We start from the raw sequence: 24,315 nt of genomic DNA, 5'->3' as shown, positions 1-24,315 counted from the left end.
TATCTGCTGCTCCGCAGTCGCCTAGCACGACCGCGAGTCTGATCCGTGTGTATCATGATTGTGTAGACCTACATGATTGTACGTGTCCACATGCCAAACATGTATTATGTCACACGTGCATATGATTATGTCACACGTGATTTATCGTGTGTAAGAAATATCGGCAATAAGAATCAAAATTAATGTCGTTTTTCAAACACCCACGCTATAACCGATACCTACTGTACATGCTCAATCTGCGAACAGACCCTTTGTCGACTTGTGTACATGTACATGTACAATAATTATTAATGTATTAGTATTACAACTTGTGTAGATGTACAATGATTCAGGCCAGTGATCTGCGATGCTAAAACACACCCATAAATGGCATAATGTTCTCAGTAGACCGGGGTACCCATAACTTGGAAGTCCAGATTAGAGAGGTATGATTATGAATGTATGAGACGAGTTCTTCTGCACAAGGCATGGCTGGGTTTGTTCCGGAATGTTGTTTTATGTGTGTAAAAAGACAGCTAGCCGGCAACAAAGAAACAGTTAAGCAGCACAGGTGTGTGAAACATACATGACATGTTGTATTATTATTATTATGTACATGTTGGCCTGATTAAGTTTATTTTAAAGGTTGATGGACACACGCTGGACCAGCGGATAGCAGACTCACACCAACAACAGCTCTCGTAACGAAAGCAACAAACAATTATTAAGATCCTTTTACAGATAATTCACGTGGGATTATTATACGCCGCTGTGCTCAGTTTGCACATAGCCGAACCTAGTATGAGTGATATCGCTAAGCAAACAGCAAAAATAACTGTTTGAGAACAATATTGCGTGCCGAATGCCTGCCTTTTGTTGCAAGGCTGCAATTTCCGCAGCGAGTATACAAGCAATCTGCGAGGAGAAAGCAATTTAACTTACGCTATCAATATAATGAAGTCCACAGGCACCACCATGCAACACTTCTAACAAGTTTCATGTTGTGTGGTGATGTGTGCAGTCTTCATTCTATGTATACATGTAAAATCATGTAGCTTAAAATTGAGGTGATGATGACTATTAAAACAAAAACACGCGTGCATCGGATAATTAAGCCGTGAGTTGTTAGTGACGCCCTGGACAAGAGATTCAGAACGGCAATGGCAGCGAGAGGCACGGTATCAGGCGTTTTGGCATGACTGATGTGAAAGCTGAGAGAGAGAGAGAGAGAGAGAGAGAGAGAGAGAGAGAGAGAGAGAGAGAGAGAGAGAGAGAGAGAGAGAGAGAGAGAGAGAAGAGATAGCTAGCTAGCTAGCTAGATAGATAGAGAGAGAAAAATTGGGAAAGAAAGAGAGAGAGAGAGAGAGAGAGAGTGTGTGTGTGTGTGTGTGTGTGTGTGTGTGTGTGTGTGTGTGTGTGTGTGTGTGTGTGTGTGTGTGTGTGTGTGTGTGTGTAAGCTTCTGTGTGTGCATGCAAGCACATGTATGTGCGCGCACGTTTGTGCGTTTGCATCAACAAAACAGCATGGATGTACTGCTCACCATTGGTGCCTCCAGCAGTACATGAGCACAATAGTGAACTATCCGGAAGCAATGCTAAACATGAGGCAGCATGGCACGTTCATCTCCAATCACGATACTGTACGCATGGCCGATGATCATTATGTTTATCCATCGCTACCTCATGGATGATCTTCAGCATGTTGTCGCTTGTATTCCTGGATAGCTGGTAACTTTGAGACACGTTTGGCCAGGTTGAACAGCTTTGGGTAATCTTCCAAGAGTGTGTTCTCCGTGTCTAGTTCCGTGGCGATTTCCCACGCGCACGCCCAGTATATGTCCGCTAGCGAGAGCGACGTACCGACAAAGTACACTCCCTCTGCGTCCTGCCCGTTGACCGTCTCGTTCGCGACGACTTGCGAGTTGAGGAAGTTCAGGTAGCGTGGCAGGTGAGTGCGCAGCTTCTCGACCCCCTCCTCCGTGTCCAGACCTACAGCTACCGGCTGCACGTCGGATGGGCTGGTGGCAAACATGTTCTGGACGAAGGGCATGACGAGCCGCCCGGCCTCGGCTATCGTCGTGTGTATCTGATCGATCTGTGCCGCTTCCACGTCCGTCTTGCCATAGAATCCCAGCTGCATGGGCACAATTGGACAAATCGCAAGGACAAAAATGGGACGATCAGTCGGGAAAGTGAACTGCCTGAATAGAGAAGAAATGCCAGGCCCACCAGGACTCGAACCCGGGACCTTGCTTTTCATGAGCAATGCTCTAACCATCTGAGTTATGGGACCAGGCCGAAAATAGAAGGCGCTAAGGACGATTCAGGATATAACCAATTGGTTTTTCAACGGAGAAAGGGACAATTAAAGTCTTCAACAAGTCTTGGGATTTCGCGATGACTGACACAGTCTTTTCAATGGAGAAATGGACAGCTAAACTCTTCAACAAGTTTTGGACATTTGCCTTGGCAGACGCGGGCCCAGGCGGAAAAGGCAGAAGCCGCACACTCTGGATTTTCTGTTCGCTCCACGAGTATGTCTTGTCTGAAGACAAGACCAATTCGATCTGAAGCGAAATACAAGAGGGTTGAATGTCTAGAGCAGGCCCTGACATGCCCAGTTTGAGGTTCGAATCATCAGTCGGTGTTATTGTGGGAATTGCATTGACTGAAATCGGTCCTGGAAGAACTTCTAAATTATCATGAGCGGCATATTCGAAGTTTAAAACCCATATTTGAAAGATCAGGATTCCCGCTGCACCGCGCAACTCACTTAGTACGCACTCCCTAATAAGGCATGATCTTGTTTAGTACAGACATACAATGTACATTGTCCTGAGCACGTGATACATACTGAAGTGTGTTAGGAGATGTAGCAGCTAGGATACTAAGTCGACATGTACTATCCTGCTACCCAAGCAAGTACGTCTTATGATCAGAGTTCCACATACTGCAAAATCAGAAATATTCGGTGGTGTTTTATTTTCAGTAACTTCGGTGCCGACATTTGTTACCTAAAAAAAGACATACCTAAAATGTCGGTACTCGTACTAGTACACTTACATGGAAAACGGGTTTACCGAAAATTTCCCTCCACTGAACCGCCGATTTTGGAGAATACCGAAAATATTACACCACCGAAAATTTCTGCTTCTACAGTATTCCCAACTTGGCCAAGTCGACACCACTTAATGTTTACAATGATGTGCATGTCTGTGAATCATGCATACCTGCCAACGATGCCGATTTGGTGTGGACATGACCGTTCCGATATGGAGTTGGGAGTAGACAAGGGACCAGTCCCTGGAGAGGACCTACGACGTTCCACCTGACGACCAAGACTAGCACTGTGCGATAGGCTGCTTGGCGCCTTTGCGTTTGCAGGGTGGTAGATCTACTAGGCACCCAAAACTGAATGCGCCGCATACCTCATGGCTACATTTGTGCAAAGTCATGTACTTTTCACACCCATGTATGCCATTGTCCCGATCTCAGGTTTTCAAAGGTTGGTAAGTATGATGACGACTGTACATGTCCATCACATTGTATGTGTGTTGCTTATGCAGAGTCACAGTGTGTGTCACAACCAGCGGTGTTCCTACCTGTTTCGCCACGAAGCGGTCGATGCAGACGCTCTGGTGCAGCGCTCCCATGCCCTCTACCTCCAGCACGGGCAACTGCTCGAGCGGCACTGTCCGCTGTATGCGCCGCCACTCCGCCTCCGACACGCGTCGGTCGTCGAAGTCGACGCCGGCCAGCGCGAACATGTAGCGCGTCGCCTGCGCATGGCCGATCGTGTCGAAGTATGTCAGCGTGTACTTGGGTTTGGACCGAGTCTTGGCACTCTTGCTGCCGCTACTGCCACTGCTGGGCTGGGGCTTTGCTTTGGGACTTGTCGTTCCCGGCGTCATTTCTCTACAGGTCTGCGCCGACTACAATAATTGTAGTTCCGGGTGGAGGACACACAGTTGTCTTGGTCACCTTTTCAACAGCAGCCTACTGGCATCACGCTCCTTGGGCAGACAGGAACAAATACTCGCCTCTGGTATTTTTCTGTTTTTCTGGCTCTTGAACGAGAATCTGTTCAGCAGTAGATCTACAGACCAACGACGTTACGTGAAGTTGTTGTTCAGTATTACTATTACAGTCGAACGTGAATGTGTTCAGTACTGTAGTCGAACGAGAAAATCAAGAAGTTCTTCGTCTGCTCGAGTCTCAAACAAGCGCATCACAAAAATTATAACTAATATAAGGGGTTCACACCAACACTACATTGAATCCAGTACATGTATACAGTCATCATTGAGTGTGTGTACTGCTAGCGCCAGTACTAGTACAGTGTACTGGTGTATGTAGACACTGAGTGAGGTGAGTGAGAGTGAGGTAACCTTTGCGGCTAGCTTGCGACAAGCACCACCGGCACTGGTACCGAGCGTGTGTAGCACAGACCGATGTGTAGTGCAGCGTCAGCCTGAACTGAAGAAGTGCAGATCTATTGACTGAGAGTCTGTGTAGGCCATGGCGCCAGTCACCAGGCGCAGAGCTCTAGAGTCTAGTCTAGACTACAAATTACAATGTAGAGGCTAGCTAGCTAGAGGCGACCAGGGAGTAGTGGTATTTTTACGACTCCCTTCCTTCCCTGGCATGGATCCAACGGTTTGGTTTACTTTTGACTCCTGGGTCGGCCTTTTCACCATGACTACTATTGCAGGCACAGTGGGTTGGTCAAAGACCATACGAGAGGTACCTGGTTCACCTGGTTCAAGTCCTGCCTGGGAGCGGTTTTTCCAGCCGTGCTGCTACCCACAGTCAACTGGGAACTTGTGGCCAGGCACAAGGTAGGCCTTGGCGGATAATGCCGGCAGAAAAATTGGCAGAATTCGGTACTTTTTCTGGTAAGTTTCATGCATGTTTGGTATGTGGATAAAGAAATGAAGCAGAATTCGAGGAACTGCACGCCATAAGGTTTGTATGGTTCTGCCAATTTCACTGCTTTTCGAGCAGAATCTGCCACCTTTTCGAGCATTATCCGCCAGGGCCTAGTGATCGCTCAGCTATCGATCATGGCAACTAGCTCCTGTACTCCTCTGCGCAAGAACAGGAAGGATGGAGAAGCAGTATACATGTAGCTACTCAGCATCTTCGCCTCGGGACACGACATACTCATTTAGATGGGTGCAGAGCTGATTGACAAAGGCCTTGCCAACTTATCCCCATGGAACCCTGAAATACGCCTTCTTCCAATGGACAACTTCAGTGTACATGTAAATTCCCAGGACTCGTTGGAAACTCGACTGACATTCTGTCCATGACCCAGTCCAGGCATGTTATGAGCAGAGACAGAGGCAACTGGAGAAGATTGGCTGTCCTGAGCAATGGGGTGCGCACCATTACCCACTGCCGGTTCACGCCCACCAGTAAGCACCAGCGGATTATGCCGGCAGAAAAATTGGCAGAATTCGGTACTTTTTCCGGTAAGTTTCATGCATGTTTGGTATGTGCATAAAGAAATGGAGCAGAATTCGAGGAATTGCCCGCCATAAGGTTTAATTGTATGATTCTGCCAATTTCACTGCTTTTCGAGCATAATCCGCCGGTGCCTAGGCCGATCACCTTCGGTGTCGGCTTTCGCTCTGGAGCAACAACGAGTATGAAGCAGTCGTGGAGGAGGGCCGGTGCCTCCAGAAGACGTTGCATGCGCCAGTCCCCAGTGGTCGAAAGCGTGCTGTCGATGAAGCACACTTCAGGTAATCAGGCTCTTGAAAGTACAATGTACATGTACATGCACATGCATCCTAGTTTCAAGAGCCTGGAGTGTGTCCTACTTCTAAGACTTGCACAAGTACATGTAAATCGCACTGATTATGCAACTGATCGATGGCCGATCGATGGGTGACTGGCCCGAGACGTCAATACAATCATCCTCAGATCATGTGCATGATCCTCAGATCATGTGCATGATTGTAAAGTTGTTCAGGATTGCTTTGGGAATTGGTTCATTTTCATAATGGTAATACGAAGAGAGCTCTGCAGTACACCGGTACCTGGCTCCAGGCACTGTCTGTGCAGCTGCGTTCCATCGGTAAATCTGCTCGAACGTGCAGCTGTAGCTCATATTGTCATAATCATTTTGCACGTGCCGAACACAGCTGACAGCACTGCAGTGTACCTGGTGTAGTGACAGGCTAGGCCAAATCAGGTTCGGTCCAAGGCCGACCACGTGTCATGTCAGTGGACCCCCTTTCTTTTTTGCTCTGTACTCTAAATAAGCCAACACTCGCAATATGCCCCGCGCGTACCGCACGTAGACTGGCATTATGGCATATTTGTAGGCGCAGGCTGGATCGGAACTGACTGACGCATGCATGACCTCTGTGCACGAGCGGAAGATTCTGGAACGAATGTCGACTGCAAGCTACGCCCCGAAAATACCCCAAATAAAAGATGATGCTGGCTGGCTACTCTCCTTGCTGTTTTAGATTAGACAAAACTAGAGGTACTTGTTTTCTTCTCTCCCGTGACTACTCCGCCGTTCGAAAGCACCATGGGCAAATACACTCTCACCTACTTTGACTTGGCCGGCCGTGGCCAAATCACTCGTCACCTGTTCTGCCTGGGCGGCATAGAGTTTGAGGACAAGCGCGTCGGAGGCGAGTCATGGATGGCGATCAAGGACAGCTGCCCGCTCAAGCAGTTGCCCATCCTGGACGTACAGGGCATGGATACCCTGTGCCAGAGTTCCGCCATCGAGCGCTTCGTTGCCCGTGAGGTGAGTTCATTCAATTAAAGATTCCTGGAGTTCAGGGCTTCACTCGTCATTGTATTACAGTTCTGTTGGGCGCAGATCAACGGAACGCCGAAGAACGAGCTGCTCAGCAGCGTAGAATTTTACCAAGCACAGCATACCGATGTATACACGTTGACTGAACTGCGCATAGACTGTTACAGGAAAATAAGAACGGTCTAGGCTAGGAGGCTGACCCCCGCCCCCATTTCTTCAGCCGCCGACAATGCCGCCGGCATATCTGAGTAATTGAATTTGAAATAGTACTCCAAGTACCAAGAATCCACAACCCCCACGCTCAATAGTATGCAGCTCTGTTGATTGGGTCTGGCGCAGGGCATTGCCCACATGGCATCGAGCTGGGGAATCAGCTGGTCCACTGTGTCATTCTTGCTTTGCTAGGGTTTCCACCTCAGTCCAAGTGCGTTTTTCTGAGAGAGTTTGGAATGTGTGTGTGTGTGTGTTCGTGCGTGTGTGTGTGTGCGAGTGTGTGTGTGTGTGTGTGTGTGTGTGTGTGTGTGTGTGTGTGTGCGAGTGTGTGTGTGTGTGTGCGAGTGCGTGTGTGTGTGTACATCTACTGTTCTTTCAATCAAATGAACCCCTCGATAGGCACATTGCCTTTGGGTCATTTCATCTTTACTTATAAAAGAGAGGCACCTGTGACGTGTGTCTGTGTGTGTGTGTGTGTGTCACGCTCCTTATAAAGAAGAGGCACCTGTGACGTGTGTTTTTGTGTCACGCTGAAGCGCTGCGGAGCAGCGTTGCGCGCGCTGCCCTGAGCACGCGAAGCGTGCGAACAGTGTAGCACAGTGTAGCTAGCGGCCGCAGAAGCACTGAGCACGCGAAGCGTGCGAATCGTGTAGCTAGCGGAAGCAGCCACAGAAGCACTGAGCACGCGAAGCATTCGAATCGTGTAGCCACCACCACGTGCTGAGCACGCGAAGCGTGCGAACAGTGTAGGTACGGTCGGTGGTAGCGCTTATACTTATACATAGCAGACACGATCAGTACGAGTAGCAGCCGCGCGCAGAAGCACTGAGCACGCGAAGCGTGCGAATCATGTAGCCACCTAGCCTAGGCCATAGGTACTAGGTAGCGCTACTAGCAGCCGCACAAGCGCTGCGGACCACGTGAACCGTTCTCTGCAAATAAAAACATCTGCAACAAAAGGATACAAAAGATCTGCACTGACTGCACTCTGCATCTGATCTGCGGTGAAGAGCGCATCGCACTTTTGTTCGTAAGTTTATGAATTTTTTGAGCCGCTTCATCCGCCACCAGGTGATGGACAACCCTGACCAGCCTCCCGAAGGCGTAACAGACGTCCCTCCTTCTCCTTCCAACGATGAAGAACCTCCCTCACCAGGACTTCAGCGGTCTGGCCACCACCACGTGCTGAGCACGTGTGCTGTTCATGTACTTGCTTCACCCGCATGCCACATTCGGCCAGGCAACGCTGGCGGGGGTGCTGCTAGCATGACAGCATCACATTTTCTCCTAGGCCAACACGCGATCGTGACAGCAACACCAACAACACTTTTAGTATATTTACTATAAAAGAGAGGCACCTGTGACGTGTGTCTGTGTGTGTGTCACGCTCCTTATAAAGAAGAGGCACCTGTGAGGCTGTGACGTGTGTTTTTGTGTCACGCTGAAGCGCTGCGGAGCAGCGCTGCCCTGAGCACGCGAAGCGTGCGAACAGTGTAGCACAGTGTAGCTAGCGGCCGCAGAAGCACTGAGCACGCGAAGCGTGCGAATCGTGTAGCTAGCGGAAGCAGCCTAGCCACAGAAGCACTGAGCACGCGAAGCGTTCGAATCGTGTAGCCACCACCACGTGCTGAGCACGCGAAGCGTGCGAACAGTGTAGGTACGGTGGTAGCGCTTATACTTATAGCAGACACGATCAGTAGATCTCTACGAGTAGCAGTAGCCAGGTAGCAGCCGCGCGCAGAAGCACTGAGCACGCGAAGCGTGCGAATCATGTAGCCACCTAGCCTAGGTCATAGGCATAGGTAGCACTAGCAGCCGCACAAGCGCTGCGGACCACGTGAACCGTTCTCTGCAAATAGAAACATCTGGAACAAAAGGATACAAAGGATCTGCACTGACTGCACTCTGCATCTGATCTGCAGTGAAGAGCGCATCGCACTTTTGTTCGTAAGTTAGTTTATGAATTTTTTGAGCCGCTTCATCCGCCACCGGTGCACCAGGTGATGGACAACCCTGACCAGCCTCCCGAAGGCGTAACAGACGTCCCTCCTTCTCCTTCCAACGATGAAGAACCTCCCTCACCAGGACTTCAGCGGTCTGGCCACCACCACGTGCTGAGCACGTGTGCTGTTCATGTACTTGCTTCACCCGCATGCCACATTCGGCCAGGCAACGCTGGCGGGGGTGCTGCTAGTAATAATAATAAAACTTGATGTGTAGGGTATGTGTGCTAGCTCAGTAAACATGTGTGACAGTGTGCATGTGTGTGTGTGCGCGTGTTTGTGTTTAAGCGTGTTTGTGTGTTTGTGTGTGTTTGTGTGTGTGTGTGTGTGTTTGTGTGTGTGTGTGTGTGTGTGTGTGTGTGTGTGTGTGTGTGTGTGTGTGTGTGTGTGTGTGTGTGTGTGTGTAAGCCACTTCATAGCTGTGTGGTGTAGACCAGGCTGAATAGTGGCGGTCAATTCTTCAGCCTTGCAAGCTGTTGAATGGTGCAATCCCAGCACAAGTGCTACGGCTTCTGCCATAGCATCGGCGATGGGCATCAAATGGTCAATGGTGTGTGTGGGTGCGTGTGTGTGTGGGTGTGTGTGTGTGCGTGAGTGTGTGCGTGTGGTGAATCTAATTTTGTTTACATTTTTACATGGTGATAAAGACAGTGCGCCATGCAGAGCATGCAGCCCCGGCTTACCCCGTAGAATAGAGTTGCATTTTTGCATACTGTACAGGCAGAACATTTCGTCGGTCAATAACTCCAAAGAAAGTGAGTTCGTCCGGTTGTCAATTTCGGCCATGGATAATAACAGTGTATTGAACAGCTGGACAAATCGACACTAGTCCAGCATTTAGTTGTAGCCGTTGACCTAATCGTTTGCTTTTTCCACTTATTACCTTTTGAACGTTCACCTCCTTGCTGAGCGTGCACATTTTCTACGTTGACACGCTCACTGGAGCAAAAGTGTTCACTTCAGGGAACCGCTGAGCGTTCTAGAAGGTCGTTCATTGCCCGTCGGCATGGTTTCCATCACATGACGTGCGTGATACAATAGCACATGCACATGCACCGCCCAACACAAGCACGCACACGGTACGGGTACAAAGTGCTCGTCTATGGCCGAGTGGGTATTGCACAGCGCCCTGGAGGCATCACTTATCTGTTCCAATCCAGGTCCAATTTGTTGGTTGAACTGACCGGGAAAAAGACTTTGCTTTTCAACTCTGTCGTCAAACCAGAGGATGGTTTGAAGTGACGGGGCTTCGGCGGTATTTGATTGTAGAATCTGGCTAGTTGTCCTGCTGTTCAACTCCGGGTACTGACATGTCACTGGTTTTGTTGTTGTTGTTGTTGTTGTTGTTATTGTTGTCGTTGTCGTTGTCATTGTCGTCGTTGTTCCCGTTGTTGATGTTGTTGTTTCTGTTTCTGTTGCTTTCCTGTAGGCAAACCTGCTGGGCAGTGGTTCGACTGAGATGGCGACCATCGACCAGATCCACACGACGCTGGGTGACATAGTCGGGCTGGTGATCCCGTTCTACTTCGGCGAGGTATCAAAGGACGCCGAGAAGAAGGAGGCTCTACGCGTGACGCTGGTCAACGACAAGCTACCCGTCTTCTTCGCCTTCTTCAACAAGAAGCTGGAGGCGAACAATGGCGGGGACGGCTTTTTCGTGGGCTCGTCCGTTTCGCTGGCCGACGTAGCCTGGGCGAACATCGCCGGCTTCTTTAAAGGAATCGACACCGACGGCAAGTTCACCGCCGAGTACCCGAAGCTGTACGCCCTCGTCGAGCGCGTCATGGAGTTGCCGGCCGTCAAGGCGTTCAACGAGAAGCACGAGAAGAAGTGAGCGACAGCGTGGCAGAGCACCGTCTTTGTTTCTTGTTTCCACGGTTTCGTGATTTTCAAAATTTAGGCCATGGTCAAGCCCAGTATCTATAGTTACTCTATTGTATGTTTTTTTCTCTTTTCTAGTCTTTCAATGAAGTGGAGATGCTCTCCTGCAGCCTTTCAATCACTGTGCTTTGTAACCATGTGTGTGTGTGTGTGTGTGTGTGTTGGGGGGGGGGAGGGGGGGGGGAGGGGGAGTGTTAATCCATTTGTACGTATGTGTATGTGTGTGAATGTGTACATGTGTGTGTGTGTGTGTGTGTGTGTGTGTGTGTGTGTGTGTGTGTGTGTGTGTGTGTGTGTGTGTGTAGGCTAGAAAATAGTGGCGGTCAATTCATCAGCCTTGCAAGCTGTTGAATGGTGTAATCCCAGCACCAGTTGCTATGTCTAACATAGCTGTTCGCTATCATCGCTTCCGCGATGGGCATGTCTGAGGTGTGTGTGTGTGTGTGTGTGTGTGTGTGTGTGTGTGTGTGTGTGTGTGTGTCCCATATGGTGCAGTAGTATGTGAAAAGTCAATTTCCAATGGAGAGGTTGCGGGTTCAATTCCCGACGGTTATGGGCATACATGTCTTTCTTCTCTTTTCCAGACTCCTGACTTTTCTTTCATTCTCCTGGGTGTTTACCAACAGCCAGTGCATGCCCGAGTATGTGGTGTGACATGGGTGCGGAAAAAAGTGGAAAAAACTTTCAAAAAAGACCAACGCGTAGGGATTCACTGGTCAGAAAATGCCACTTCGAATAGCTGTGTGGTGTAGACCAGGCTGAATAGTGTGGCTATCAATTCTTCAGCCTTGCAAGCTGTTGAATGGTGCAATCCCAGCACAAGTAGCTTAATTTAAATGGCTTTTGCTGTTCCATCGCTATCATCGCCTCCAGCGATGGGCGTCAAATGGTAACTTGGTGTCACGTGTGCTTGGTTGGTTGGTTGGTTGGATTTATTTAAAGTCGTACAAGAAACAGGCATATCTGCCTCCTTATATGAAGACGACTTCTGGCAGTAAACCACTAACAGAAAAAAAGAGAAAAGTGCTTCAATCAAAGCAGCATGCTGTCTCCACTGCATCTTGACCGTCCTATTCCGATCAGGGAGTTGTAAAATATACCGGTATTTTATTCACATGGCTTCGCCAGTTGTGTGGATTAGACAGTTATCTGGCGCTTTTGTAGTATTGATCCTGTTTCATTCAGATTCAGATCCGCGCTATCGTTGCTACAGTGTAGTAGCAGAGAAAATCTGTGAGTGCTGCACATCCAGTGCATTTGCAGATTTGCGTGCTTCTCTTACGACGGGCGTATACATGTGCACGGTACATGGTGGGTGTGTATCCATTAAATTTTGTGTGTCCCCCCACACTAGTAGCAAGTATTATCTTCACTTGGGGGCAGGGGTAAATGCAGTTGGATCCCGGGACGGATACCTTGATGCGGTCAATCCTTTTTATGCACCTTGTTCTCACCACTTACTGAGGTGTGGTGAGCCCAAAAGTCCACTTAAGTGGGATCATTTTCCAAGTCCACCCATAGTTTGGGGATTTCAGGGGGGGGGTGTCAGCAATTGGGCGGTTCAATATCCTTTCTTTCCAAGATTCCTTTTGAGTCTCTCTCTCTCCTCTCCCGGGGAGACCCGCATGACCAGTTTTGGCAGTGAGCAAGTACAAGTGTGTGTGTGTGTTCGCATTTCTGTTTTCCACATGCGATGCGTGCGGTCGATATTGGGTATCACATGCCATCGTTGCTGGGATGACCACATATCAAACAACCAGCTGCTTGAGTGGTGGGGTGACTCCGAAACCATCGTCACCAAGGTTCAGCATCGGCGCCTCGAGTGGCTAGGCCATGTCGCCCGCATGGACGACGTGCGATTGGCCAAACAGTTGCTGTTCGGCACCCTGCCATCTCGTCGCCCTGCACATGGCCCACATCGGCGGTGGAAAGACTGCGCTGTGAAGGACCTCCGCTCACGAGACCTTGAAGCGGACTGGTACAGAGTGGCCTGTGACTCTCGCCCAGACTGGAGGTTGGCTTACACCTCGGACGCCCCGCTACCGGCAGGGGAAGAGCGTGGGCCAATGGGTGCTCATCGGCCACGCAACGAATGCAACGTTTATCTAGTTTGGCTACTGTGTTCCGCTGCTCAGCGGACAGTCCTGGGAGAAACCCATTCGACGCATATAGAATGTCCGGTATGACAAGGGCAGAGTAATACAGCATCGCCTGCCGCACTGTTAGCCAGTGCCGGATCTGGCGGAGGATTCGCAGCTTCATAGCCGTGCGTCGGACGATAGAGGTGACTTGCGGTGACCACAGAAGATTTTCGTCCCCAGTGACTCCGAGGTAGCGAGCCGTAGCAAGAGCAAGAGTAAGAGGCATGCCAGTGCAAGTAATGTGGAGGTCGAGGTGTGCCTGCCGTCCATCTTTGATTGCAAGTACTTGCGTCTTTCCGGTGTTGAGGATAAGCCCTTTGGTATCGAGTAGCCTGGCGACAGCCGACACTGCTGCGGAAAGGGTAATGTTGATGGCGTGAGCGCAAGCGTGGCTCAGGTACAGCGCGATGTCGTCCGCGAACATTAGTGTACGCACCAGGTCAGCTACTGATGCGACACATCTCGTGTAGATAGCGAATAATACCGGACCAAGCACGCTTCCCTGGGGGACACCGCACGTGAAAGCTGTTTCCCCTGAGCGTGTACTGTTGGCAGTGACCACACATTGGCGTCGTGCGCTGAGGTAGTCCGCAAACCAGTCCAGTGTCGTAGAGGAGACACCAAGTTCGAAGAGATCCTGGAGCAAGGTCTGATGTTGGACATTGTCGAAAGCTTTGCTCATATAAATGAGCACCGCGCCGGTATGCAGGTGCTGCATGGTCTGCGGCTTCGTAAAATTGATCCACAGCCAACAAGACTGCGTCCTTTGTGGAGTGGTGTGCTCGGTAAGCGAATTGTTCGGCAGGAAGGAGGTCATGTTCGGTTAGGAGCATACAGAGCCTTTTATGCACAATCCTTTCCAGGATCTTTGAAACAACCGGAAGCAAAGATATAGGGCGGCAGTTCTTAGCAGTTCCGGGGTCTCCTGCCTTGCTCATGGGGCGAATATGGGCCAATTTCAGCATCAACGGAACCGTTCCCATGGCCAGTGACGCGTCCATCAAGATAGTCAGTGACGGGGCCAGGACCCGAGCACAGTGTCGCAACACATAGCAGGGAATTCCTCCGCTACCCTTGGCCTTCCTCTCGTCTACCTTCAGCAGGAGAGCAAGCATTTCTTCGCATGTGGCTGGTTCGAAGCGGTTCAAGCCATCTGCTATGCTTAGTCCCTTGGGTTGAGATAGGACATCAGGTCATGTGTGTGTGTGTGTGTGTGTGTGTGTGTGTGTGTGTGTGTGTGTGTGTGTGTATGTGTGTGTGTCCATGTCTCTAACAACGTTTGGGTTTCAGGTCAGTGTGGTGAGAATCATGCTGCCTAGCTAGAGACATGACAGTCATTCGTACTACAAAATACATAATTTGTGCCTACACAGCGACACAGCTTCCAATCTCTCCTCGATCTTGTGCACTTGTACCTACATGTCCATGTACATGTGCAAATAAGCCCATTGCGCAATGACGTAATAAGCCCATTGCGCAATGACGTAATAAGCCCATTGCGCAATGACGTAATAAGCCCATTGCGCAATGACGTAATAAGCCCATTGCGCAATGACGTAATAAGCCCATTGCGCAATGACGTAATAAGCCCATTGCGCAATGACGTAATAAGCCCATTGCGCAATGACGTAATAAGCCCATTGCGCAATGACGTAATAAGCCCATTGCGCAATGACGTAATAAGCCCATTGCGCAATGACGTAATAAGCCCATTGCGCAATGACGTAATAAGCCCATTGCGCAATGACGTAATAAGCCCATTGCGCAATGACGTAATAAGCCCATTGCGCAATGACGAAGTAATTTGTACCATACACACCCCAGCCAGTCACATCTGGCTGCGGCCAACTACCCTTCACTTTGTGTAGTGTCGCTATTGCGGTCTATGTCTCTCTCTATGTCTCTATGTCTCTCTGTGTGACAGTATATGTTATTCCCGTAGCTATGCAAAAGACGTTACTTCAGTAACGTCTGGCGCTAGCCAGGGTCCACACAGTTTAATTCCGTGTATGTTTGTCAGGGGCGGATCCAGTAATTATTTCGTTCGCTAATCTCCACTACTCGTCGTCTCAACTGGCTTCAGAAGATGTTACGAGAGATAGGAGAGTCTCCAGCAGGCAACGCATCCATCTTCAGGAAGTGGAAAGAGCAAACGGCATGGTCCTTGGTTGAGGTAAATGCTGAACGTTTGATTTGTCCCAACCAAGATTTCAGCACTTGGTTCGTCACGATTTTCGCTTGCCAGCTAACGTCTCCTCACTTCAGCTTTCCCCTGTCGGTGTCACGTCCCAGTACACAACGAAGAGGACTACTAATAAACAGTTCACGGCACTAACAGCATTGAACACAGTACTTCTTTCACTTCGTGAATACCAGAAGACAACTGAAAATGACACAATTCTGCAGCTCTCTCACGGAGCTAAGCAGAATGTGCGTCATCACCTGTAGTCGCCATGGAAACGGGATCAGGAAATCGGCGATATGGCAAGTTTCCCTTGCCGTACGCAAGCGAGAGATATACCATCGGAACCGATATCCAATTGTCTTTCATGTGAGCCCTACTTGAAAAATCGATGCACTTCCCCTTTAATAGTGTCATACCCATAGGCAATCATCATCAGACAAACACACATACATGTACAAATACTGTAACGGCGGACATGGAAATCCAGTCGATTGACCGGGGCCGGCGCCCTCAGCGCGTACAAAACGCTGCGTGCAGTGCACAGTCATGTTGATCCGATGCGACCAGCGCGCTGCAGCACATAGCTGCATGTGTGTATCGCTCCACGGCTGCATGGCCATCGCCCTGGGGGCTGCTAGACGTGCAACCGGATTTCCATGTCCACGACAGTAGATCACAGAATATAACAACAAGGACAATCAAGGCTTCTTTGCTGCTACTACAAGTTTCATGCTCTCGCAATCATCAGGCAACAACATGCCTGATGATTGCAAGAGCATGAAACTTGAAATACAGTCAACTTCGCTAATAACGACTGCGGATATAACGACAGAATTTCCATGCCCGCAACAAAGTCCGATCGAACTGTAGTTACATACAATGAGACTTCGGGTATAACGACACTTCACTAATAAGGACACTTTCCTGATGCCCCGCCGAGTGTCGTTATATGCGAAGTTGACTGGAGCAGCAAACAAGCCTTGATTGTCCTTGTTGTTCTGTTGTGTATTACGCTCTGCCTCCGCGGTGTCGAGCACTGTCAGCACTCTGGGTACATCCTCCAGTGTACATATAGATTTTTTTTGAAGGATAAAGTGCGCAGTCAATCCATGTAAACATGCAACTAGTAGTGCAAACATCACCAGTCACCTTCGTGACGGCAGCTGATGGTGTTTTTTATATAAATGCTCCCCCTTTTTGCCAACTGCCCTAAACTCTTGAATCGGTAAGGCAATTGGGAGTACCAAACACACAGTATCGCACACCACATAGAATGTTGTATGCTGCGGATCAGAAGTTCATTTCTACAGGGGATCGTGTGTTTGAACTTTAATGCTCTTTACAAAGCCTCCACCCTGAATGCTGAAGTTTTTTAATTAAAGAAGGCCTCAACGTTCTGCATGTGTAGATAATAATATTATGATAATAATTATAAAAAAAGTACTTACTGCATGAGAGCGATATTTTTAGTCGGCGGTAGATACGGATATCCGGAGGACTGAATAAGCCAAGTCTGAGCAGATCCAGAGAATATCCGGAGGACTGAATAAGCCGAGTCTGAGCAGATCCAGAGTTCAACGAGACAGCATAACAAACAATGTAGCTGAGATGAACAACAATGATGCCGCCGCATCCACAAGACACTGTGCAGTTACAGGATGCCGCATCCACAAGACACTGTGCTTACAGGATGCCGGTGAGACTTGGTGCCTATTTCAAAGTACTAATTTTCGTACTTGATCTCGGGCGGCGGAACGAATCGGTACTTCATTTGCAGCTGTCTCTCGCTCAGGCCGGCATCGCTGAACCTGTGCACATCACCGTCCTCGTGTGGCCAAATGTCTACGTGAAGCAGGGTGAACTGCTCAATGGATTGTCGCTCCAGCAGACGGTATCTGATCGTCGGAAGCCCCTCGTGTTGCGCGAGCCTTTCCGCCACCCGTAGCAGCTGGAAACGCAACGGATTCTTGCGCCCGACAGTGTGTCCTGACTTCTGAGCAACGTATCGTCCGATGCTCTTGTCCAGGCGTCGATAACCACCAAGCACTTTTATGCGTTTCTGAAGGTCATCGTCTTCTCCTCCCCAGCCAAAGTATCTGTTGCTAAAACCGTTCACCTGTGCGTATCGCTCGCTTATGAACATATTTACACCGCCTGCGGTCGTCTCAAACGGTAGTCCCCAGTCGTACACATCTATAGCGGTACTCAGTTGCCATGCCCACACATTGGGCGTCTGCATGCAGTCGTACGTGTTCCGCTTCGCCACGGGTATCAAGTCCACGTCATGCAGCACGATGCATTGGAACTGCTTGTCCGCTGGACGTCCGCGATTCATCTCCACGAATCCGATGTTGAACAGCGCGCCACGGTTGAAGCGGCTTGTGAACGACTGCTCCACGATAAACACTTCAAAGACGATGCGCTGCCCTCGTAGAAACTCTCTCAAAGACGAGGCGAACTTATGCAGCTGTCTGCTCCTGTTGCGATATGGCACGATTACAGCCACTCTTGTCCATTCACTGGCATCTCCAGTGGGAGTACTAGCGGCCGCCACACCATTCCCCACAGTGGCATCATCCGCGGTGGCTTGTCCACCATCCTGAGTGTCATTGGTAGTGCTAGTGTTAGTCGAACTCCGCTTGGAAATTGCAGTCATCCCATGGTGCGAGCTTCCTGCGAGAGCGTGCTTCAAATCTACGAATGTTGTCGATGCAGTGCGCTGCTGCCATGTCAATGGTTGTAAAATAATTTCCGCCGCCTCTGGAGTGCCGACGTAGCTGGGCTGCACGATAGAGCGAAACCAGAACTCGATCTGCGGATATCTCGTCGAGATCCTGAGTGAAAAATCAACCGCGCAGAAGGCAGCGATGGCGCACAGAAGCAGAGTCAGAAAGCCACGGGCTGACGGTGGGCCAGTAAAGCGTATCTCAGCACCGCCGGCCCTGTGGATGTCATTGCTCACCGTTGACGGGAACGATTTCTCCGGAGATGACGGCAATATACTTTCGCTTGACGGCATTTGGACCGTCGACAGTCACAGCCCTGCGTCCGAACCTGCACAAAAGGAAGACAGGATACACGGACCATGTAGAGGAGACGGCTCGATACCGGAACGTTTTGACAGCCAAATTTGTATAGACCCAAAACGATCATCAACGTTGATTTTTCACTCGAAATATGTTTGTGGAAGGAAACTGGCATGTTGAAGTTTGCTCTGGGGCCAGAGTCAATCGAACTGAGCCACTCCTTTGTGTTGACCCATTGCCTCCAAGTTGCCCAATTTTTCGCTTCAAAAAAGTTCAAATCAGAGGTGGCTCCAAACCGGACACGTTTTAGAGTGCCCGTCAAATTCACTCTGGGTCTGAAATTAGGTAATTGCTATCGCTCCACGACGGCCAGTACAGAGTAACAATAAGCCTTGTGTGTGCTTCCATTAGTTTTGATTGGTATGCGGTGCTTTATTGTCGAGAGGCGAGCCGCTGTTTACCTGCGACAAGAAGTTGATTTTTCGAAAGTCGTAAAACTCAAGTCGCAGTGCGAAGCAACACGTCAAAAACTCACCTGCTTGATATGGCGCTTCTGGTCATCGCAGAGCCATGAAATTTTGGCTCGGAGTATAACACATCGTAGTCTCACTGTGACATATGTTTTCTAATCAAAATACCAAGAGAGAAAGTGAATATTGAGTCCGTTCCGGTTTGCAACCTATTTCCTATTTGAAACCGTCGCCTCTACCATGCGGACCATGCGGACAAGCCCGCCTCTACTGGCTCTAGTCTAGCTCTAGCTCTATGAGTATGACCATGATGACAGCTAGCAGCCCAAGGCCAAGTCAAGAATCCTGTAAAAACTTTGTCCGGTGTGTAGATCTACATTGTACTGTGCTGTACGTACATGTACATGTACACACCGGACAGCGATCGGACAATGTGCGCGTGCATGCATTTTTTCAGGGGGTAACGGCCTCTTTTACGGGCAAAATATTTAAAAGTCATGTAGACGTGAAAAAATTGAGATACCATGAAAGGTAAAATAGAATTTTATTCAAGTACAATACATTGGGAAACTCCAAGAAATTCCACGTACGTGCATGCATGGTAACACGAACCACACGCCGCGAGATCACATTCAGGTAAATAAGGACTGCATTTGAAAGTCAACATGCAAGGCCAGAGTTAAGTACATGTACATGCATTTGAAGTGGGGAGAAACCTGGGAAGGCGACCACTCAGTCTCTGGAAAGACGACCACTACCCGAGAGGACCACTGCACACAACTACCAGTACAGACAGTGCATGTACTGTACATGTAGCTGGCCTTTGCTTTGCTGCGTGCTAACATCATGTGTCTGCGGGGGGCTCGCTCACCATTTCCCTGGCATAGGGGGATGGATGACGCCTCTCCAGATGTTCCTGTTGCTGAAGCCCGCCTTGTTGGCAACTAGCTAACACGGGTAACGGATACCGACTGATCAACAGAGACTATCTCAAAAATGGAGTTATCATTGTGTGCAGATTGTAAAGTTTCATTTTATTTTTATTTACATTTTTTGTTTTGTTTTGCTTTGCAGTTGTTGCCGCGGTCAGGCCAGTGAAATCATGTTCTGTGATTGCCCGTATAAGAGGCTTAAGAAAAAAACTGTACATGTAGTTGAGGATCAAAAGCAGGGTGCTGATCTAATCTCCAATCGAATGACCCTGGATGGGGAGACCACCTGAACACAGCGGTCACGTCAATTATTATTTGTAAGGTCCCTTGATCTGGCGGCGTTCAGTGAGGAAGTAAAGTTGTGTACGAGCACAAGTGCCCTACAGGCCACTTCACCAGGCCACTCCACCAATGCACCATGTCCACGTCCTCCCCTGGCCACATCACTGATCAGTTTGAGTCAACAGATTTTTTTCTCACTTTGACAGCTGGAAACCTTTCTCTTTTGCAGTTTTCATTTATAATTATCATGGTATCCACGTTTCTGTAGTGATCATGTGATCATCATCAGGAATGAATTAGACATGAGAAAGGAGCGGTTTGGGGAATCTCTTCTTTCTTGTCCAAATCCATATCAAAGCAGATGGGCGAAAACAGAACAAAAACGTCTAGTTCCAAAAAGCATATTGAAATCATTTACTGCGCCACTTGAAATTCCACTTTTCCCCAAGGCATGGGGCACTTGAAAAACACCAAAGTGCCAGAATCTAAGCTCTTCTGTGGATCCATGTGTTCCGCGATATGCCGGTACATCTTGTAGCGCAGACTGCTAACGGCAGGGCCCATAATGCTAGTAGTGTCGTGAACGGCAGATCAACCGGGATGTCTTTCCAACACTAGAAAGTGCGTCCGATCTCTTTTTAGCTGCTCTGGTAGTACTGCAGTGCAGTGCAGTCGTGGCCAGGTCGTAGTAAAATACTAGTACTTATCACTCCCTTAGTATTGACTCCCATTGATTTTCGCTATGCCTAAGCAGTCAAATATTCCTGCATATTTCACTCCTTAGGGCTGTATTGACTGCTTATATTTGACTGCTTAGGGGTTGCGCAGTTGAACGGTGCCTAGACTAGTGCAGCATTGTCACTGCATGAGTAGGTGGTGGTGCAACGGTTGTGCAATCATAAAACCGGGATTCTTGAGGTTATCGTTCTGGAATTTGAAATACGGACTGTTTGTCGTAATAAATCTAATATTGACTTCGTACTTGGTCAGTATAGGAAATAAAAACCTCGTAAAAGACCTCGGCTTCGCTTCGGTCTTTTACTCGGCTTATATTTCCTACATATTGACCTCGTACTCAGTCAATATTAGATACGTATTTTACGACTCCCTGGTCGTGGCCAAAGAAATCCTTCTACACTAACAAATTTAACAAATGATGCAAAGCGAACATTCTACTCGTCTTTTATTCGGTCTACCCTAGACTATGCCAGTAATGCTTACCTACATTGTTTAAGCACAACTCTGTACAATAGGATTGTGACCGTTAGTCACATAGCAATGAAGAGAGTGTTTGGACTCGATCGTACCACGCCCACTGAACTAGTTCTTCGCTTATATCACCTCTATTCTTTGGAACAGCGTATTAGCCTCAAGCTCTATGTTCTGCTTGGCCCAGCATATTGCTAGTCCTCTTCTTCAGTCTTTGTACCAGCTTCGGCCAACTGCACCTGGTCACCAGGCATGCACCCGGGGCAAGGCACAAAGAGCCTTAGTTATCCCACTCGTTTATACGCAGTATGGCATGCGCTCTATTTCTTTTCTGGCGGCAGGCAGATGGAACTCTCTTCCAGCTGACTGTCGACAGGCCCACTCTCTTGCTCTGTTCATTGGTATGGTTAAACTTCACCTAGGGTTCCCAGTAAAAAGGCAGTAGCCTGTTGGGACTCCCCTAGTAAAACGAGAGAGCTTGGAAGCTCAGGGCCCTACGCTATGCTTTTTTGCCTTGATGACCTAGACAAAATAAAAGCATAGGGATGTTATAAATTCTTTAAAAAATTCCTTTTTTTTCAAGACATAACCTGGGATTCGAACTAGGCCTTGACAGATTATGCTAGCATAATTTTTCGCATAATTCCTACCAAAATCGAATAATCGCATTATTCGAGGCAAATTGCATACGAATCGCATAGAATTGGACTAATCCGCCTGTTCGCATCAAATAATTCCATACAGGTGTACATGTTCTACAAGTACAAGACTTACAAGTAGACACACCAGGAAGGCGTAGGTTTACGACTCCCTTGATAACATGTCCAGTCCACTACAATCAGTGACCAGGGTGACGTCATAGCTAGATCGGACGGTGCGTTGACCCCGTTGAACTTTTGCTACTACAGTACAACGCCCTCTACAAAAAAATTCACCTGTTATTTTGCACAGAACCATCTTATACATTAGCAGCATATGTGAGCATAATGCCGCATAATATGATAACTTCTAGCATAAAAATAGCATAATTCTGCAATTTTTTCAGCAATGCGAAAAGCATAATTTCACGAAAATATTAGCATAATCTGTCAAGGCCTAATTCGAACCCGCACTATCGCGCGCCCTGCATGCATCCCCAGATACACTTCGCATACATACTAATTCTTCCGAGTTGTTTCACATTGTGATCTTGCATTTGAAAGCCCTATTTGAATATGCATTGTGGCCAGCCGTCTTTGATGGCACGGTACGGTAGGGGATAGGTACGGGACAGGTACGATCGAGGGTAATACGACACCGTCTCCCGTACCGTACCGTACCATCAAACACAGCTGGCCACATACAGCTACCCGCAATATTCAAATAGGGCTTTCAAACGCAAGATAATAACGTAAAGCAACTTGGAAGAATGGGTATGAATGCGAAGTGTATGGGGGAATGCATGTAGGGCGATAGTGCGGGTTCGAATCCCAGGATATGCCTGAAAAAAAAGGAGAATTGAAAAATTTATAACATCCTATGCTTTTTTGCCGTCAGATACGGATAGCCAGGCGTGACACAAACAAACACACAAACACCAAATTAAAGCTGTGTGGACCCTGGCTAGCGCCAGACGTTACCCTTCTGCATAGCTACGGGAACGAGAGAGCTTGGAAGCTCAGGGCCCTACGCTATGCTTTTTCACCTTGATGACCTAGACAAAAAAAGCATAGGGATGTTACCAATTCTTCCAAGTTCCAGAACACATCCGCTGCGTTCAGTCCTCTGTCAAGTTCGCATTGCTCTAAAGGCTCATTACTCACAGCATAGATATTCTCTGACTGGAATTCCGAACTTTTCCGTTTGAGAAATTTTTTTTCCTTGAAATTAATCCTTGCTGGGTTTTTTTCATCTAAATGTCCCGCTATTATCTGCAGAGGTGATTTCTTCCCTCGTCGATTTCTTTCCTGCTTTTATACCTCGATATTTAGGTACTTGTTTCCCTTCTTCCCATGCTTCATCTTCCACTCTCCTCTCCCCCATTTCCCCATTTTTCTTGCGATATTTATGTGGGAGACTTCCGTGATAAGCATCCATTTGCTTTTGGAGAATCCTTTAAATAAATACAATACAGAAGTTGCTGCACGTTATGATCCTGTATTTGAAAGATGTACCGTAAAGTACCGTTGATCCGCCCCCACGCTATGTCGCTTCCCAGCTGGGTTTTCGGCAGGGGGCGGGAATTAGATCAAGGCTGTCAAGTGCAGTACGGTGTACAACAACGTAGAGGATCAGACTCAATGTGCTGGATTGTGCACATTTTCATCCTGGATTGGCAAGTATTGTGTACAGCAGTGCATGCGTCGGTTCAACATCGTATTTCGTTGTATACGCCGAAGTCACTTCACAAGGAGAAAATCGACAGGGGGCGGGAATTAGAGAGGGGGCGGATCAACGGTACTTTACGGATTTGAATATGCATTGTGGCCAGCCGTCTTTGATTGTACGGTACGGTACGGGACAGGTACGGGACAGGTGCGGTCGAGGGTAATACGACACCATCTACCGCCTTGATGACGGCAAAGAAAGAATAGAGAGGTTAAGTTACACGTTTTTTGCCCTTTTTCAAAACGCGGTGCAAATCTCACGTTACGTGTAATTTTTAGAGGTTAAGGTGGCAGACTACCCAAAAATTCGCTGAAAAATCGAATTTGTAAATTCATATTGAGTGCTACGTCAGTTGAAAGAGCATGAATACCTGCAAATTCTCTGAAAATTGTGTCCCTATCTGACCAGCCGTTCAAGAGTTATGGTCGAAAATGTGCCCTTGCAAGGAAAGATTTTTTTGTTGCATGCTGTCATTTGTTGGCAGCACTGTATTTGAATGTGAGCAGACCGTGCGCAACTTGTCGTATTATGGAAACACGCGAAAGTGTGCAGAATTTTGCCCCAAGTCCAAAAAAGTCCAAAAAATCACGTTAAAAAACCACGTATTGGGCTGCACGGCGGCGGGCGAAGCCCGCCGCCGTGCAGCAGGACTTTTGCCAGCACCCTCGTGACGTTGCAGATATGTGGCTTGATTATTGTAGTTGACGTTGATTTAGTGACTTTGGCAAGTTTGAGTCGTGTCAAGAAGTCAGGTAGGATTCAATACTAGGCAGTAGTGAAACGTGAGTGGCAGTCTTTGCCGGTTTCTGAGGGCATCCTGGATTTGGTGTGCAGCGCTGTGGAAAT

The 24,315-nt window shown here is 48.4% G+C and overlaps 3 protein-coding genes across 3 annotated transcripts; 1 reads left to right on the top strand and 2 right to left on the bottom strand.

Annotated features, from left to right (window-relative positions):
• Positions 1-676: 676 nt before the first annotated feature.
• On the bottom strand, positions 677-4,215 carry LOC135829430 (hematopoietic prostaglandin D synthase-like). Its single transcript, XM_065341842.1, has 2 exons — positions 3,582-4,215; positions 677-2,113 (listed from the first exon to the last, which is right to left on the bottom strand). The coding sequence occupies exons 1-2, from the start codon at positions 3,888-3,890 to the stop codon at positions 1,661-1,663; spliced, it is 762 nt and encodes a 253-aa protein (XP_065197914.1). The 5' UTR covers positions 3,891-4,215; the 3' UTR covers positions 677-1,660.
• A 2,215-nt stretch (positions 4,216-6,430) lies between these two features.
• On the top strand, positions 6,431-10,975 carry LOC135830102 (hematopoietic prostaglandin D synthase-like). The gene is made up of 2 exons (XM_065342492.1): positions 6,431-6,748; positions 10,406-10,975. The coding sequence occupies exons 1-2, from the start codon at positions 6,524-6,526 to the stop codon at positions 10,808-10,810; spliced, it is 630 nt and encodes a 209-aa protein (XP_065198564.1). The 5' UTR covers positions 6,431-6,523; the 3' UTR covers positions 10,811-10,975.
• A 5,522-nt stretch (positions 10,976-16,497) lies between these two features.
• On the bottom strand, positions 16,498-18,560 carry LOC135829582 (beta-1,4-galactosyltransferase 2-like). The gene has a single exon (XM_065341976.1). The coding sequence runs from the start codon at positions 18,200-18,202 to the stop codon at positions 16,907-16,909; it is 1,296 nt and encodes a 431-aa protein (XP_065198048.1). The 5' UTR covers positions 18,203-18,560; the 3' UTR covers positions 16,498-16,906.
• Positions 18,561-24,315: the final 5,755 nt, after the last annotated feature.

The sequence above is a fragment of the Sycon ciliatum genome, chromosome 13 (assembly GCF_964019385.1).
Source record: "Sycon ciliatum chromosome 13, ocSycCili1.1, whole genome shotgun sequence".
Taxonomy (NCBI): Eukaryota; Metazoa; Porifera; class Calcarea; order Leucosolenida; family Sycettidae; genus Sycon; species Sycon ciliatum.
The sequence above is the reverse complement of the archived record's forward strand: the minus strand, read 5'-3'. Positions and strand labels throughout refer to the sequence as shown.

Excerpts from the sequence above, each read along its gene's own strand:
- LOC135829430 (XM_065341842.1), bottom strand. The coding sequence starts at position 3,890 with ATGACGCCGGGAACGACAAGTCCCAAAGCAAAGCCCCAGCCCAGCAGT. Across the intron at positions 2,114-3,581 it reads ACCGCTTCGTGGCGAAACAG|CTGGGATTCTATGGCAAGAC; the intron begins GTAGGAACACCG and ends GTGCCCATGCAG.
- LOC135830102 (XM_065342492.1), top strand. The coding sequence starts at position 6,524 with ATGGGCAAATACACTCTCACCTACTTTGACTTGGCCGGCCGTGGCCAA. Across the intron at positions 6,749-10,405 it reads AGCGCTTCGTTGCCCGTGAG|GCAAACCTGCTGGGCAGTGG; the intron begins GTGAGTTCATTC and ends GCTTTCCTGTAG.
- LOC135829582 (XM_065341976.1), bottom strand. The coding sequence starts at position 18,202 with ATGCCGTCAAGCGAAAGTATATTGCCGTCATCTCCGGAGAAATCGTTC.